Source organism: Rhinolophus hipposideros (genome assembly GCF_964194185.1).
Source record: "Rhinolophus hipposideros genome assembly, chromosome: 19".
NCBI classification, from domain to species: domain Eukaryota; kingdom Metazoa; phylum Chordata; class Mammalia; order Chiroptera; family Rhinolophidae; genus Rhinolophus; species Rhinolophus hipposideros.
In genome coordinates, this window is record NC_138065.1 from 30,564,818 (window position 1) to 30,582,947 (window position 18,130).

The following is an 18,130-nucleotide window of genomic DNA, read 5'->3' on the forward strand; positions in this document are numbered from 1 at the left end:
AGTCACCTGTGTCTGGTCTGCACACAGCACTCAGCTGCATCCCCAAGCTCACAAGCGGGTATCTACCTCAGTAGTACTCACTCCTGCCTCCAGATTCATTCCCATTACTGCCTTCTTCCCAGACAGACTGTAAGCAGCCTGACAGCAGCGACTGCCTTTTTCACCTTTGGATTCCCAGCAGTTAGCACAGTGCCTGGCACTGTCAGGTGCTTAACAAACCTTGGAAGAATTAATAAGTGAAGAACACCGAGTTAAGTATTTCGTTTCCTGATTATTCTCCTCTGAACTCCAACTCCAGGACAGAAAACTAAGTAAGAAGGTTCAGGTCCTTTGACCAGCTGAGGAGTTTCTTGAATTCCCTGTAGTTTCCTTTCCTTAAGGTTCAAGAGAATAAATCTGTCTCATTTGGTTATTGATGAGCCTCTTACTTGTAGGATTCAGCCTATAATTTTGGGAAGAACTTTCCTTCCCCTAAGTTGCTGTATCTTTCTTTATACATCATTTAAATGTTGCCAGAGACTCCTCAATGATAATCCAATATATTTTCATGAGAAGTGTGTCAAAGGATTCTTTGTAACTTACATAAAGGGACTAGTGGGTTCATGACTATCTTCCCTCTTAAGATGCATGTACCCATCTTAGCCCTCATCCAGTACCTCTGATCAAATCCTAAATAACAACAAGACCAAGAATCCTTAAAAATATCAATGTTACAAAAGCGTAGAAAGACAGAAGGACTATTCTAGATGAAAGGACACGACAGAAACATGGCGACAAAACGCAATGCATGATCCCTGGATTGGGATCAAACAAATAAACTACATTTGGGATAACTGAACATATTTGGGACAATTGGAAAATGTTAATACAGATAGTATGTTAACTAACAGTATTGTTTCAATGTTAAATTTCTTGGATGTGATAATGGCATGTTCATTACATAGAAGAATGCCCTTTCTCAGGAGATACAAGCTGATGTACAGGCATACCTCAGAGATAATACAGGTCCAATTCCAGACAATAGCTATAAAGCCCCTATTGCAATAAAGCAAGTCACATGCATTTTTTGGATTCCTAGTGCATATAAAAGTTATGTTTACACTATACTGTAGTCTATTAAGTGTGCAATAATATGATATCTAAGAAAACAATGTACATATTTTAATTAAAAATACTTCATTGCTAAAAAATGCTAACCATCATCTGAGCCTTTAGCAAGTCGTAATCTTTTTGCTGGTGGAGGGTCTTGCTGAGGCTGCTTCTTCATGGCTGCTGACTGATCAGGGTGGTTTGCTGAAGGCTGGGTGGCTATGGCAATTTCTTAAAATAACACAAAAATTAACTTTGCCGTGTCAAATGACTCTTCCTTTCACCAATTTCTCTGTAGTATGCGATGTTGTTTCATAGCAATTTACCCACAGAACTTTTTTCAAAATTGGAGAAGTCCATTCTCTCAAACCTTGCTGCTATTTAATAACTACCGTGTTTCCCCCAAAATAAAACCTAGCCAGATTTGTGACAACATGGATGGATCTTGAGAGTATAATGCTAAGCGAAATAAGTCAGACAGAAAAAGTAGAGAACCCTATGATTTCACTGATATGTGGTATATAAACCAAAAACAACAAAAGAGCAAGACAAACAAATGAGAAATAAAAACTCATAGACACAGACAATAGTTTAGTGGTTACCAGAGGGTAAGGGGGTGGGGGTTAGGAAATGAGGGTAAGGGGGATCAAATATATGGTGATGGAAAGAGAACTGACTCTGGGTGGTGAATACACAATGGGATTTATAGATGATGTAATACAGAATTGTACACCTGAAATCTATGTAATTTCACTAACAGTTGTCACCCCAATTAAAAAAAAAAACAACAAAAAACCTAGCCAGACAATCAGCTCTAGTGCATCTTTTGGAGCAAAAATTAATATAAGACCGGGTCTTATTTTACTATAAGACAGGGTCTTATATAATATAAGATCCGGTCTTATATTAATTTTTGCTCCAAAAGACGCACTAGAGCTGATTATCTGGCTACGTCTTATTTTGGGGGAAACAGGGTAAGTTTATGTAATATTCCAAATCTTTGTTGTTATTTCAACAATCTTCACAGCATCTTCGCCAGGAGTAGATTCCATCACAAGAAACCACTTTCTTTGCTCATCAATAAAAAGCAACTTCTCGACCATTAAAATTTTATTAGATTGTAGCAATTCAGTCACATCTTCAGGCTCCACCTTTAATTCCTCCACAGAAGTTTTGAGCCTGTCAAAATTATCCATGAGGTTGGAATCAGCTTCTTCCAAACTCTTGTTAATATTGATATTTTGAACTCTTCCCAAGAATCACAAATGTTCTTAATGGCATCTAGAATGATGAATCCTTTACCAGGAGGTTTTCAATTTACTTTGTCCAGATCCATCAGAGGAATCACTATCTATGGCAGCTATCGCCTAACAAAATGTATTTCTTGGGGCCGGCCTGGTGACTCAGATGGTTGGAGCTCCGTGCTCCTAACGCTGAAGGCTGCCGGTTCGATTCCCACATGGGCCAATGTCAGATGGCTCAGTTGGTTGGAGAGTGGAGTCTCAACCACAAGGTTGCTGGTTCAACTCCTCGACTCCTGCAAGGGATGGTGGGCAGCGCCTCCTGCAACTAAGATTGAACACGGCACCTAAAACTGAGCTGCCACTGACCTTCTAGATGGCTCACTTGGTTGGAGCGTGGGCTCTCAACCACAAGGTTGCCGGTTCGACTCCCACAAGGGATGGTGGGCTGCGCCCCCTGCAACTAGAAACGGCAACTGGACCTAGAGCTGAGCTGCGCCCTCCACAACTAAGATTGAAAGGACAACTTGACTTGGAAAAGTCCCGGAAGTACACATTGTTCCCCAATAAAGTCCTGTTCTCCTTCCCCAATAAAATCTTTAAAAATAAATAAATAAACTTTGTATTTTTAAAAAAGATGTATTTCTTAAATAATAACACTTGAAAGTCAAAATTATTCCTTGGTCCGTGGGATGAAAAATGGATGTGTTAGCAGGCATGAAAACAACATTAATCTTGTTATACATCTCCATCAGAGTTCTTAGGTGACTGTAAGCAGTAAGCAGTAATAATAAGCAGTAATATTTTGACAGGAATCTTTTTCCTGAGCAGATCTTAACAGTGGATTTAAAATATTCAGTAAACCATGTTATAAACAGATGTGCTATTATCTAGGCTTTGTTGTTCCATTTATAGACCACAGGCAGAGAAGATTTAGCATAATTCTTAAAGGCCCTAGGATTTTTCCGAATGGCAAATGAACACCTGCTTCAACTTAAAGTCACCAGCTGCATTAACCTCTAACAAGAGAGTCAGCCTGTCCTTTGAAGCCAGCCATTGGCTCCGCTCTCACTATGAAACATCTAGATGGCATCTCCTTCCAATATAAGGCTGATTTGTCTACATTGAAAATTTGTTGCTTAGTGCAGCTGGATCTTCAGGATAACTTGCTGCAGCTTCTACAACGGCTCTTGCTGCTTCACCTTGTACTTCTTTTTTTTTTTTTTTTAATGGATATATATATACCATATAAATTTATTGGGATGACAATGGTCAACAAAACTACATAGGTTTCCAGCATACAATTCTATAATATAATATATCATCTATATATTGCATTGTGTGTTTTTTTTTATTAAATTTATTGGGGTGACAATTGTTAGTAAATTTACATAGATTTCAGGTGTACAATTCTGTATTACATCGTCTATAAATCCCATTGTGTGTTCACCACCCAGAGTCAGCACCTTGTACTTCTGTAATGAAAATGGCTTCTTTCCTTAACCTCATAAACCAGCCTCTGCTAGGTTCAGACTTTTCTTCTGCAACTTCCTCACCTCTCAGCCTTCACAGAATTGAAGAGAGTTAGGACTTTACTTTGGATTAGGTTTTAGCTTAAGGGAATGTTTATACCAGTTTGATTTTCTATCCAGACCACTAAAACTTTCTCAATATCAGCAATGAGGCTGTTTCACTTTCTTATCATTCACGTATTCACTGGAGTAGCACTCTTTTAATTTCCTTCAAGAACTTTTCCTTTGCATTCATAACTTGACTAACTTCTTGACACAAGAGGCCTAGTTTTCAGCCCATCATAGCTTTTGATGTGCCTTCCTCACTAACCTTAATCATTTCTAGCTTTTGATTTAAAATGAGAGATGTGTGACTCTTCCTTCACTTGAACACTTTGAGGTCATTATGAGATTATTAACTGGCCTAATTTCAACGCTCGTTGTTTCTCAGGAAATAGGGAGGCCCAAAAGAGATGGGGGAACAGCTAGTCAGCGGAACAATCAGAACACACACATTTATTGATTCAGTTTTCTGTGTCATATGGGTGTGGTTTGTGGTGCCCCAAAATAATTACAATAGTAACATCAAAGATCACTGATCACAGATCACCATAATATGAAAATAACGACAAAGATTGGAATATTATGAGAATTACCAAAATGTGACACAGAGATATGAAGTGAGCAAATGCTGTTGGAAAAAAGGCACCAATAGACTTGCTCGAGGCAGGGTTGCCACAAACTTTCAATTTTTAAAACACAGTATCTGTGAAGTGCATTAAGCAAACCATAATAAAATGAGGTATACTTATATTTAGGAATGACGTATTATCTGCAACTTACTTTCATATAGTTCAATAAAACTGTGTGTGTGTGTGTGGGGGGGGAGAGAGAGAGAGAGAGAGAGAGACAGAGAGACAGAGAGAGAGAGAAAGAGAGAGAGGCAAAGAGATACAGAGACCATACTAAAAGAGAGAATGTGAATTTAGGTGAACAGTACATAGACTTTCATTGTACCACCCTATTAACTTTCCCGTAAGTTTAAATTTTTTCAATAGTGTTGAAAGAAAAAACTTAAGCAATATAAACTGGGTCTATGATGCAAGTCCTCCCTTAAGCTTTAAGTTCAAGATACCATCCATGTACTCTGCTGTTAACTCGACTACTTTCCTTCCAGCTGTTTCCTGTGATCAAACTTATGTGTACCCTCCAGAGGTCACTTAACTCACAGAGGCAGCACGTTATCGTGGGCAAACAGCTCTTACTTACCAGCACGTTTTTCAGTTTGATATCACGGTGGACAAGTCCCTGGCTGTGCAGGAAGCGGATTCCTTCCACCACATCTAGTGCTATCTGCAAACGTGTCTCCAGGGTCAGCCCAGCCTTGGGGAGACAAAAGAGCTTACTTGTCACTAGAAGGTAATCCTTCAATCCAACCTGCTTACACCAACTAAGAGTTCCTGCTGTGGGGTACAGAAAGACTGACTGCACTAGGGTACACAAGGACAGAAAAGTGGATTTACAAAGGGAAGAGAAAAGCAGTTAGGAGACGGAAGTAGAGGAAAAGCAAGGAAGGACAAGCTATACAGGCCAGATAAAATCCCCGAAGGCTGCACTTAGGCCAGCTGGCTAATCCCCAGATGTGACTAGGAAGGATGCAAACAAAAGACTAAAGGCATGAGCTCATTCTAACCCTAAACAAACTCTGGAATTGCCCTTGAGGCTCAAAGTAAGTATTTCTAGGTCCTTCAGCAGATACATCCATTGCTCTGTAGACCTAGTTAGGCCAGGTTGGGTTTTATGGATTCAAATGCCGAAGTCACTAATCTTCTACCAAGCCTCTGATTTAGGGTATCTTGAATTCTGGAGAACATCACATCACTCAACAAAAAGCTCAGATATGGTTCTCTAGCCCTCTTGTGGAGAAACAGCAGACAGTGCTGACCTTAACTCCTTCGAAATGAAAAGGGAAAGCCACTTTGAGGGTCATTTTCTTCACCATATTGATTTCTCATAGGTCCTACAAGCATTTTTAAAGATTCCTTGGTTCTACTTCTGGAAGTTTCCATACACACTGGTACAAGAGAAATCTGTGAGAAGGGACCTATCCAGACATCTGGAGTTAGCTTTCCCCCCGTTCTCCTCAGCTACAATGCAGAGAACAGACAAAAGTAACCTCTCCACTTCCTTTTTGGTGGTTATTTTAGATGAGGAAAACTCCATATCCAACAGAGGGTGTTTGATAGCTTTTCATTGTCTGTAACAGAATTTGAATTCTATGGAAACTCTTAACATTTTTAATCCTTTATAATTTCTCCCTAACATTTCTGTGCACATTCTCTCTTCCCACCCCCAACAATTCCCAAAATGAACCAGTTGCTCCAACCTGAGTAGCATCTTGACTGGTCTTCCAAGACTCTTGCCATTATGCTGTTTCCTCCCTTGGCCTCTTCTTTCCAACTGCCCAAATTTTTCCTTCAAGGTGTACTATCAAACTCAAACACCACATCTTCATGAAATATTCACTGACTATAATTATCTTCTTTTCTTTCTTTTTTTTTTAAGGAGGGCAGAGCTCACCGTGGCCCATGCAGGGATCGAACCGGCAACCTCAGTGTTATCAGCACTGTGCTCTAACCAACTGAGCTAACCGGCTGCCCCCTGACTATAATTATCTTAAAAGTTCCTGACAATTACACTTTCTGACATCCCTTTATGGTGCCTTATACAAAGTAGTCACTAATAAATACGTATTGACTAAACGACAAAAACTGGCTATATCCATGGACAGTAAAAAGGAGAAAGAACAACAGAGTTATAGAAAACTTTTCTGCTCTTCTGAGTAGTCCAGATTTTCCCCACTACCACAGGAGGTAAAAGTGGTGAATTACAGTATTCTGGATATGAAATGGGCCAAAAAGATTCTGAGAAATTTTTAAAGTTTTTTGGCAATAAGGGTAATAAAGCTTGATTACTCCAGCAATGTTTTAAGAACACTAGAAGCTCTGAACAAACAAGAAAGGATGAAAGGCCAGGAAGGAAGCTGCAGACCCGGCTGCCAGCGAGATCTCTGTCCTTGCCTCGCCTCACCTTCAGCCCAGTGTAGAGGTCCCGGTGTAGTCGCTCCATAATGAGCAACACAGCAATGCTGGAGCCACCGCCATAGTTGTAGTCGATGACAGAACCATGGAGATCCACCAGTCGCTCATGCTTTGGCAGAGACCTGGTAGGAAGGAGAGAGGTCTGGGCTATAACACAGTATGCCACCACAGGGGAGGGAACAACCTAGGACCACGTTTAGTCCAGGTCCACAGGTAGTGGCCCTGGTACAGAGAGAGGGCAAAGAGAATGAACTCCTGAGCAAAGACAAAGAATTATGGTATCTTTGCATAATGCATAGGCCTTAAGGACTAAGGAAGAAAGTCAAATGGAGGGATGAGCCTGAGACATTAGGATGGTGGAGAAAAGGCAAGCAAACACGGTAATGGCCTTGATGACAGCACAGCTCTGGGCCAGACACAGTAACACTGGTCCGCACCATTTGAGACCTAGGTGTGCAGAGACAAGGCATAATGTAGTTTTTGGTACAAAATTTATACCAGGCTTCCGGCTTCTTCTCTGGGTCTCTTCCTATAGATGTGAATGAGACCTGACCCACCTCATGTAATGAAACTCCAAAGCCAGGTCATTCCAGTGCTTCTCATCTGGAGGAACAACCGACTTGAGGGCACAAGGGAAGTGTCCCCCCCAGTTGTCACACAGGTACACCACACCGTACTGGCCCCGGCCCAGTTCCTGTCCCAGTTTAGGTTTACCTACAAGGTACAGAGACAGAGATAAGGCGGGAGGGATGGGAACTTGCTGGGCAACCTCCCTAAGATTCTTAGCCTTGGACCTGCCTCGAGGTAAGAAGTCGTAATTACATAGAGGGGAAGAAATTAGGATGTCCTTCTAAACCAGCAGAAAGTAACCTAACTGGTTTGATTTGAATAAACTTTGCTTATGTTATTTCAACTATATAAACAGCAGGACCAAACACACTCAGGAATTCAAAAACACATCAAGGAGTGCTTAGGTAGCTTCGCAAGGAAGCAGCTTTTGACACTTGGATTCTCCGAGGCTGAACATGAGAATGTCAGGTATCCAATTTACTTGCAAAAAAACAAGGACTCACGATGCAGCAAGACATCCTGTAAAGAACGGCTTTCCAGAGAAAGGCGGGCCAGACGGGGGGCGTGATCTTTTCGAACCTTCAGCCACAGATCTTCAGTTTTCTCCAACCTGCCTGAGTGGCCAGCTTCCAGCTGGGAGGACACAGAAAAAAGACATGACCTCTCAAATCCCTAGCTCTGAGTTCTCCCCATTATATAGCAATAATAATATCTGCCTCATAAGGATAGCTGTGAGAATTAAGTAAGATATATGTAACATATTTAATTCAGAGATTGGTTATAATGGGCTCTCAACAAGTAATAACTTTTCTTCCTGGATGCATATTATATCTACCCACTCTCCCCTAATACACACAAATATTCATACGCGCACACATGCACGTGCGCGTGCACACACACACACACACACACACACCCCAAAGAGACAAGTAGATGTCACAAAACTGCAAACTAGTATGGAAGATGGAAATTTGTCCCTTTCTGTAATTTACTCCTAAAATACTATATAAACGTATATAAAATTCCTGCCCCTCAATTTTCATTCCTCACTCAATAAAATGGAAATTAACTGACTCCCTGCATTCTCCCTGCATTCTCATAGTTAAAATAGAAAAATATCCATGTGAACAATTTATTGATAAAGCTTCCTGTGTCATGATGTTATACTAGTAATTTTTTTTTAATTATGTGGAGAGCAGAGAGTAAAATATTCCCCAGTGGAGGAGGTTCTTCTCCACTTGATCCAGCTATATGACCTTTCCTACATACCCACCTGCCGCAATGAGGCTGCAAAGGCCTCATGAGAACTATTGAGCCGGGTCCGGAACTGGCTGCAAATGCTTTTGGCCAACTTGGAGGCACTGAGGCTCTCAATGGCTTCCTGGGCCACCTTCCTCTTCCATTCTAGTGTGATAGCAGGTGGGCTCACCCATGTGATGCGCTGAATGATCTGCCAGGAGGAGGACAGTGAGAACATAGAGGGATGGGAGACAGAAACCACTAGAAAGAACCAACCCCCTTCCTTCTCTGGGTTATCCACTCTTAAGATAGGATGCACATGAAGTCCAAGACTCCTCTCCAATTCCATCTACCTCAAAATCAAGGCTCAGCCCAAAGGAAAGCATTAAAGAACACTAGGCCTAGTCTGCATGCTCACAAACTCAATATATTACGTCCAGTGCTAGGGAGAGCCTGATAAATCCACTGTGAAGTCAGTAAGTAACTCTACATAAGAGCCAGACCAAATTCCAGAAAGCAACTACACTCATGGCCTCCGGCAACAAAACCTGGTTCTGAGAAAACATTTAGGTTGGGACAAAAAAATATGAAGAAGCTGCAACCACTCAGCTCTGCCTTTGTAGCTCCAAAACAGCCATAGAAAATTCATAAATAAACGGGCATGACTGTGTTCTAATAAATTTATTTATAAAATAATATTTTTTAAAAATATGAAGAAGCTAGTGAAGCAGGGTCTATGGCTCCATAAAATATCATTGAAACATGCCACTTTAAAGAGTTAAAGGTGCACTATTAACAATTACTGCAGAATAGGCATAAACCAGATTCTCCCAGGCAGGCAAACTAAGACAAACAGCCACCCCAAACTAACAGAAGATCTTGGATACCTGTTCTCTACCAGAGTGACTAAGACTCATTTGAGCCAACTAAGATCTAAACATTTTTTCTCTAGGCAACCTCTACCTGCTTGATTTGCTCCCACAGCATTCTTGTAACCGAGGACCCTGAGTGAAATGTGACTTCGACATGATAGGCAGCATTTAAGATCTGAAAGAGAGCACACAAAAGAAAATCAATATGCCCTGAATAGAGTGGCTATTTTAAAAATGCAATAAATGATATTTACTTCAAGAACGTAGTCTGGTCTCCAGGTTTTCAAATTTATTCCTCAATATATGTTCAGAGTCAATGCAAGTTGATCACTTTTTGTGACTATTTGGGCCCCTTTTCTTCATCTTCTTCTTGCTCATCAACTTAACAGCAATTGTACAGTGCACAAGCACCTCCCACAGGCAGTGGTCATGTGATAAGAAAAAAAAATTCTAACTGGATCAGCAAAAAGTTGAAAGGGAAATTGTTGGCCAACTTGAAGTTGGGCTTGTGTGTGGATTGTTTCATGCATTATCTGTGACATGGTATCTTAAACATTCTTTGAGTACCTGTTTGAGATTATTACTGGTGATGTGAACGGAAACATCCTGAGACTTCTCCAGGCTCTGCAGACACCGTTCCAGGGTTCCAACAAAGCTCTCACGTAGGTAATCCACCGAGCTGATGAGCTTGTTAGCCACTGCCTGATTCAGCCGGGAGATGATGAGTTCTTGGATCTGTCGGATGCAGCATTTGATCTCTCTGGTGCCCACTGCTTCCCCATTCTCAGGGACAATGACATCTATGGAAGGCAGAGAAATAAGCTAGTTGACTGCGAGGGTAGGGGCAGGTACACTGAACAAAGGCATCCCTCAAGTCACAGCCAAGGAGCTACCATGATGACGGCTACAAAACACATGGCTGGCTGATGACCTGTGGCCTTCAGGATGATCAGGGGCCATATAACCCTCAACTACTAGGAATCTTAAGAAGGAGCAATTGTGTCTAGAATGAGCCTCCTGATTTTGTTAGCTTTTTGGTCACATTTATAGGAGGGGTAGAATGTTTATTGAGTGCAGACTATTTGAAAGCACTATAGTAAATATTTTACATGTGTAGTCTAATTTAATCCTCAAAATAACTTTGTCAGGTGGACATTGTTAGTTATATTGTATAGATCAGGAAATAGCCTCAAAGAGAAGACAAAGTGGGGATAGTACACTTAGTAAGTAATATAATCAGCATCTGAACCCAAAGCTCATGGATTCCCAAACCTCTGACCTTTGTAATATTTCACACTACCTAGCATATTAAGAAAAATCCCAGAGTCAGGAATTCAATTCTAATCAATTACTAGATAAATGAAAAGTAAAACTAGAACATTGTCCCCACCATGCCACTATCTCTCAGGATTAGAAACTCTGTTTTGCAAGCCAGAGGACAGAAGCAATTAAGAGAAGACAAATTACCTGCAAAAAACTCCACTACTAAAAAAGCAATCTCGTGTCTACTGATGGAAATTTAAATTAGTGCTACCTCCTTGCAGGAAATCTAGCAATATCTGCCCAAATTCTAAACTAACCAATCAACAACAACAAAAAATCTATATACCTTTTGACCTAACTACTCTTCTAGAAATTATTTTTCTAGAAATATATCCTTACAAGTCCCAAAGGTATATAGGTACAATAATGATCAATGCAGTACAGTTTGTAATAGCAAAAAGATAAGAAATAGACAAAATGTCCATCAGTAGGGGAGTAGTTAAATAAATTAACGTATATCCATTAGAAGACAAATTTGTATGCACATTTATGGGAAGACCTCTAAGGAATGACTTAAGTGCAAAAGCAAGGAGCAGAAGAACAGAGAGAGGAAAACTGGATGACTGGGGGACTGTATCATTTTACTTTCGCGTTAAGTACCATGTATGAAGGTATTATCTTCGCAAAAAATAAGTATTTTATAAAGTATGTATGTCATGATACCCAGTGTGTATGTATTACTTTTATTTAAAAACAAACAAAAACCAGTACTAGAACTCTGGTTCCAGAGAAAATGTGGGTAAGCTCTCTTTTAAATCTATTATTGGCTCAAGAATACTCAGAAAGGACTTAGAACAAGATAAGAAGCAGACATGTAAGTTGTGTCTAATATATAGCCAACTAGGTAAGTAGATCCACAAATCCACAATGTAGTTAACAGAGCCAGACATTTGATCTATTTGTTCCCAGTTACTCTCACGTGTGTTGAACTAACTACTGTATCCCAGACACCAAACATGGTATGCCTGGCACATAACAAATAATCAAATATTTCATTGCCCACCTCCCTGCCCTAACCTGCCTTTATCATGTGTTCTATGATGCCAGCACTGCTGCTCCAGCGTCTGTAGTTAAATATTCAGAAGAGGCCCTAGGATTTCCACTGCAAGTAAGCATTTCTCAGCAACTCCTCCCTCCCATAGGAATTTACCAAAGAGGTATTTTTATTCATCTTTAGAAAAACCTGTAAGAAATATGGCACCCTATGCATGCGAAAGCTACCACATTTCCTTTGTATCTGTAAGTGTAACATAGCCATACACCATCATTCACACACTCGTTCACTTTCCAAAGATGTAACAGACATTGTGTTATTTGCTGCAAGGGGTATAAAAATGAGTAAGACCCAGATTCTATTCTCCTTCACCTCTAAGATTTTAGAAAAGTGTCAGAAGAACATAATTGTTAATAACTATAATAAAAGATGGAAAGTGAAATATGCCAGAAATTTCGATTACAAATGAAATGTTTTGGGAGTTCAGATGAATGCAATGGTTGTTAGCTAAGAAAATTACAGACAACTTCATGAAAAATGTTACTTGGAAGAGGACTTGACGGGTAGGTAGCATTTGGAAATTCACAGACAATAGAAGACATTGCAGGCTTAGGGCAGGGCATGAGCAAAGAAAAAGTAAAAGGAACATCTAGAGGAGAGCAAGCAGTTGAGACCAACTGAAACAGAAATTACAGGAAGGCACATAGTGGGAAATAAGACTGAGAAAGTTGGTAAGTGCTAGGCTCTGGAAGATTTTTAATACGAGGCAAAGGAGTCTAAACTTTGTAGGAATACGGAGCTAATAAAGATGAACTGGAGAAAGGAACGAACAATGTCAATGAGATCAATCAGTAACAATAGTTCAGTTAGACTATAGAAGAGGGAATAGAAAAGCAATGGCAGATATTTTAAAATATGGAAGAAGACTCAGCAGGACTTGGGAACTGACTGGATGTGGGGATAAGAGAAAGAAAACAGTTAAAGACCATGCTGAGGTCACCAGGAAGATGGTGGCATCAAGTTACTAGAAGCAGATAAAGAAGCAGTAAAGCATGGAAAAAAAGAGTATGGGTCCAGGAATCAGATTATTTAGATTCAAATTCTGCCTCTCCTTTAGTAGTTGTGTGACTCTGAGCAAATTCCTTACCTGTCTAAGTCCCAGTTCCCTGCAAGACGTAGAATCCACCTAGGGAGGGTTGCTTTTGAAAAAAACTGATGCTAGGTCCTGTGTCAGAAATTCTGATGAATTAGTAGTCTCGAGCATCTCTATTTTCAAAAAGCCTCCCAGGTGATTTGGATGGGTAGCCATGATTGAGAACCTAAAGCGTAACTTGCAAACCATGTCCCTTTAATTAATGGGTAGTAGAGCTAATGCTCACACAGGAAGACTTAAACAGCAGTCAGTACACAAAGTCAGCAGCATGTAAACCTCAGACACTAAGAGACCTGCCTAACCACTTTGGCCCAATTTTGTTAATAGCCATTCGTGAAGAATGGCACTGCCAGAAAAGCTAAAAACACTACTTTGGAAAATCCTCCTGAGTGGGGTTTTAGGAGCAACCTGAAAAGAAAATGGAAACCATGACATGCATACAGAAAGGACCAATGAAGAAGCATGAACTATGCAAAAGGAGTCAAGACTAAAAGCATGACTTAGTAACATTCTTCAAGTGGCTCTTCTCCAGCTCCATTAGAGTCAAGGGGATACAGATAGAAGCTGGAGATTAAAGAGCACTATTAGAATGAATTTACCAAAAGTTAGGCTAACAGTTCTGGGAAGGAATGACAATGGTATCCTCCAGGAAGGTCTCTTGGAACAAGGCCACCTTGGCTAAATGATTTAAGGTGGACTCCTGCTGATTACAGCAGCGTAGATGAGATGACCCTGAGGGTCCTCCATTCTCAGCTGAGAGGGTAGAGAGGCTCCTGCAGTCCCAGCGCCCCACCAAGCTCTCTCTCTGGGACCTACCTTTAAACTCCATGTTGGCAGCATCATCCAGCAGTTCCTCCTTCATGGTGTTAAGTGTCTCAACAATCATGTCCTTCATTTCCTCCTGCTTTCGGTTGGCAATATTCATCAGTGATTCATACAACTCATTCTCCATTTTCCGCGTATATTCCAGGCGCTTGGGAGTAATCTGCAGGTCCCGCTGCATGTCAAAGGCCTGGTTAATACAGATGTCGAGGCAGCAGCAATGTACCAGGTTCAGGGCCCTGGCTGCGTCCACCAGGCGAGCCTGTAGCACCTGGTGACAAAAGGTGCTCAAGTGTCTTAGCTTCTCACTTTGTTCCACCAACATGCTCTGAGCTTTAGTGTCCTGGCCGGGGGCCCCACAGTTACAGTGACTGATGCTCAGATAGCCCAGGTCAATTAGCTGGCGATGAAGTGGTGATCTTTCACTCTCCATTCTTTTGGTGGAGGAGTCAATTATCTCTGAGCCCAGCTTCGGCACTTTGAAGAAGAATATGGGCAAGGAGAAATACTCCCGGATTTCCTGAAGCTCTTGCTCCTCCCTCTCAGAGAGTTCATCTTTGTGAAGCGCATAGGTTATCACAGGCAAGAAATCATTTACCACGTCGCCCAATACATCCACTGTGGGCCGGAGGCCTTGGCATGGTGCCACCACAACGTCCACCTCCTGGAAGGGGAAAGGGGTCAGATCAGCACTGCAGGGTCAGAACCAATCCTTGCCTCCCCCAAGTCCCACACTGAGACCAAAAGCCAGATCTATGATTGGGCACCTGGACTTTGACGTGCCCCAATCATTTGTCCACCTCAGTTACCAATACTCCCTGGGGCAGCCCACGCAGGTGGGCACTCATCTAGAGAGTGAAAAAAGAAATGTGGAAATGGCAGCCCCTTTAGCCATTTCAGATAAAAAGAATATTTAGTCCCTGCCTTCCTCTGTTGCTTGGAAACTCCCACTGAGTCTGTCTGATTAAGAAATAAGACAAATAATGGAAGAACTGTTTTGGAAATTACCAGACTAAGAGTGAGTCTGCCTGGAACATTCCTCCCACTCTTGCGCTTCTCTCACACCCCCATCCCCACCTTTCTAACCTGGTCTTCTCTCAAGCATCCTTTAAATCTCGATGTGTATGCCATGTTATACCCTTACAGAGTCTTTCCTATTACACAATCCCAAGCATTCTCTATTTCTCCTTTTCTTAATGGTCAACATTAGAATATAAATTTATTTATTTATTTAATTTATTTATTTAAAACCCATTTTTCCCCATTAGCCAGTAAACTCTTTGAGGGCAGGGGCCATGTCTATCTTGCTCATGACTGTAACTACAGTACCTAGCAATACTGTTGAATCAATCAATCAACAGCAAACTAAAAGCCAGGTTTGCCAAACATTATTCCTGTCCTATTCTAAGAGTGTGCAGGCATCCCAAAGTCTTAGCCACCTAAGTCTTGGTAATAACCTTTATTCTCATGATCACTTGGTAGGACAGAGACTAAGGTTTGCCTATCCAATATTTATCCTCTGTTTATTGGGAAGGCAATGTCCTTTACAGACAGACGAGGAGGCCAGGAAAACTCTTTAGAGGGGATTTGGTTCTACCAAGAAGTGTGTACTTCAGCCTTGCCCTTCTTGTCTAGAGCACAGATGCGACATCTAGACCAGCAGTGGTCCAGCCATAAGGCAGACCTTAGGGTGGAGCCAGAACTAAGGATGATGAAGCAGAAAGAAACAGGAAATCTGATCACCAAGAAGCTGCCACACTGGCCCTCAAATGCCTAGCTGCACGCAGTTGACTTTTTATATGAGGAAAGAAAAAATTAAGATGTGTCTTGTTTAAGCAAGCCCCTGCTTTCGTGCTCGTCTTTTACATATGATTAATCCCAATCATAACTGATACACGAAAGTTCCTAAAGCGAGTTTCAAGAATGATATTTGATTTAGAAACAAATCTTCTACAGGCCCTTTTCCTAGCCAGTAGTTTCCGCTTTGTGTTTGACTCCTTTCCTGAGGAGCTTGAGCACTAAAGAGCATGTATTTCCATCCACTGCATATGCTGCTGCTCTGTATCTCTGAAATTAAATACTGTGCCTGGCATTTCAGACCTAAGGGTTGACCTGGAGATTTCACGCCTATACCACCACAGTTGGCACACCAACTCCCAATGTCTTCAGGAGTCTGCAAACTCAAAAATCCAATCCTCCACAAACTTCTAGCACATTTTACAGTTATGAACTCACCACAAACCTGCTTGAGTGTGTGTTCTTAACAGTTATCAGGTGTTGAAATTTCACTTTATTTAAAATCTAAAAGATACAGAATTTATTTTCTTTCAAATTAATATTGTTTTCATTCCTTACTTTAGTTAAGCAACACGTATTTCCGATGAAAGATTTTTAAAAATCAAAACCTAGGACCTCTTCCTTTTTTATCTCCTTCTCCAGAAAAGAAAGAAAGGACTGAGAAATGCCAGCCTATTGTTTCTCATTGTGTGTGTGTGTGTGTGTGTGTGTGTGTGTGTGTGTGTGTGCGCGCGCGCACGCGCGCGTTCTCTCATTCCCAGCAAAGCACAAAGGTCTCACCTTCTTCCCCAACAAAGCTCTAGTAAGCTTTATGCTCAGGTAGGCCACGTAAGTATCATTTGGCTGGCCACTCTGAACTCCCTAAAGCTAAAAGTGCTTTGCCCATCTCACCATTTATATGTGAGTAAATACTACATAAATCCACCTATTTTCCATCTAAGCCTAGGCCATGAAGAAATCTGCTGTTTCATCTGTGCCTTGAATTGCACGGAATGCTTTCTGATTGGAAGACTAGTCTGACACTCTCCCTGCTGTCCAAAATAAATCCTCTTTCACTGTCCTGAGTCATACAACTAGAGTATGAATCACTTCATGAGGCATATTCAAAAAGCTAGTAAGGAAGAACTTCTAAGATTTGGAGTAAAATATACAATTTGCCTAAATGCCAACATTATAATTACATATAATAAATAAAAAAAGACTAAAAGAGGATCCCCAGAAATGAAAAGTTATAATATGATAGAGAATCATAAGTGAAAGTGTTCTTAAAAATATGTTTTAAAATTTGAAAACTGTCTTAAATAAATACATATGTGTGTGTGTGTGTGTGTGTGTGTGTGTATACATATATATTGTAAAAGATGTAACTCAATCAAACTTATAGGAATATGATAGGAAGAAAGCCTAAACATTCAAAAACAAAGTTAAATGTCCTTTGGAAAATTTTCAGGAAGACTTTTTGTTTGCTTGTTTATTTAGTGCATTTCTTAAAATTCTAAAATAAATTTCTAGGTTTTCCTCAAAGGATCATTTTGCGTGTACAACAGAACCACTGGCCAAAGCTGCCAAATCCATTTGTAAACCAGAATCTTTTCTAAAACACAGATGACTTCATTTGCTAATGGGTGCAAATTCATTTTTTTTAAATGGATTCAGGGTTTTCTGGTGGCAGGTATTGCTTGATATATTGGCACCTAGAAAGAAGCTGTCTATTCTTAAATATATCCTGAACCAAAGAAAAATGGATTAAAAAAAAGGTCCCATGCTCTCTCTTCTCCATTTCCCAGTTAATTAACTTGAGTAGTTGGCCTCACTGTTCTGACCACCAAGACTTCTAGAAGACAGGCAAAAAGAGCTGCTGGCTGTGCTCCTAGCAGCAGACAAATCAGCCTAGAATGTGATATTCACTTCTGTTAATACTTACAGTGAAGAAATGGCTCATGTCTGACACAAGTAAGAAGGGAAGCCAGCACTGTCTCCTGGAGACACGGAGTCAAAATAATAATAATAACAACAACAACAATTGTTAGTATTATTATTATTGATAGAGGATGAGCCAGACCTGTTTGGGGCCCATTCTAGCCACCAGAGAGGGAAGTCTGCCTCAGACTGCTTGGAAGGCTTTATTCCTTCCCGGCTCCTAGAACAGTGCCTTGCACTTACTGAGCATCCGATAAATAAATGTGAAATGAATGGATGAATAAATGATGCTTTTACTACTTGCTCAAAACCACTTTCAATAATCATGGGTAAAATTTTCTATCTTTCAACGTATATTCCACACATTTATCAGGAATTGCTGTTTGCCTCTACTCCAAGAATGAATCCTAACTCAATAAAGGAAAAAGAATCTCTGCAGACACCAGAATTCACCTCTTTGGTTTTGTTTTTGACGTAAATGACATTACCTTAAATGCC

General features: G+C 40.7%; 1 protein-coding gene across 1 annotated transcript in view; it reads right to left on the reverse strand.

The window, feature by feature from the left end:
- The window catches only part of DSTYK (dual serine/threonine and tyrosine protein kinase), a 51,942-nt gene that overhangs the window by 9,766 nt on the left and 24,046 nt on the right, over positions 1 to 18,130 (reverse strand). Inside the window, exons 3-10 of the mRNA XM_081025966.1 lie at positions 13,910 to 14,579; positions 10,191 to 10,423; positions 9,715 to 9,798; positions 8,786 to 8,962; positions 8,016 to 8,145; positions 7,500 to 7,656; positions 6,932 to 7,064; positions 5,111 to 5,224 (exon numbers count right to left, since the gene is read on the reverse strand). Of these exons, the coding sequence (XP_080882092.1) occupies positions 5,111 to 5,224; positions 6,932 to 7,064; positions 7,500 to 7,656; positions 8,016 to 8,145; positions 8,786 to 8,962; positions 9,715 to 9,798; positions 10,191 to 10,423; positions 13,910 to 14,579 (1,698 nt within the window). The remainder of the gene's footprint in view (positions 1 to 5,110; positions 5,225 to 6,931; positions 7,065 to 7,499; positions 7,657 to 8,015; positions 8,146 to 8,785; positions 8,963 to 9,714; positions 9,799 to 10,190; positions 10,424 to 13,909; positions 14,580 to 18,130) is intronic.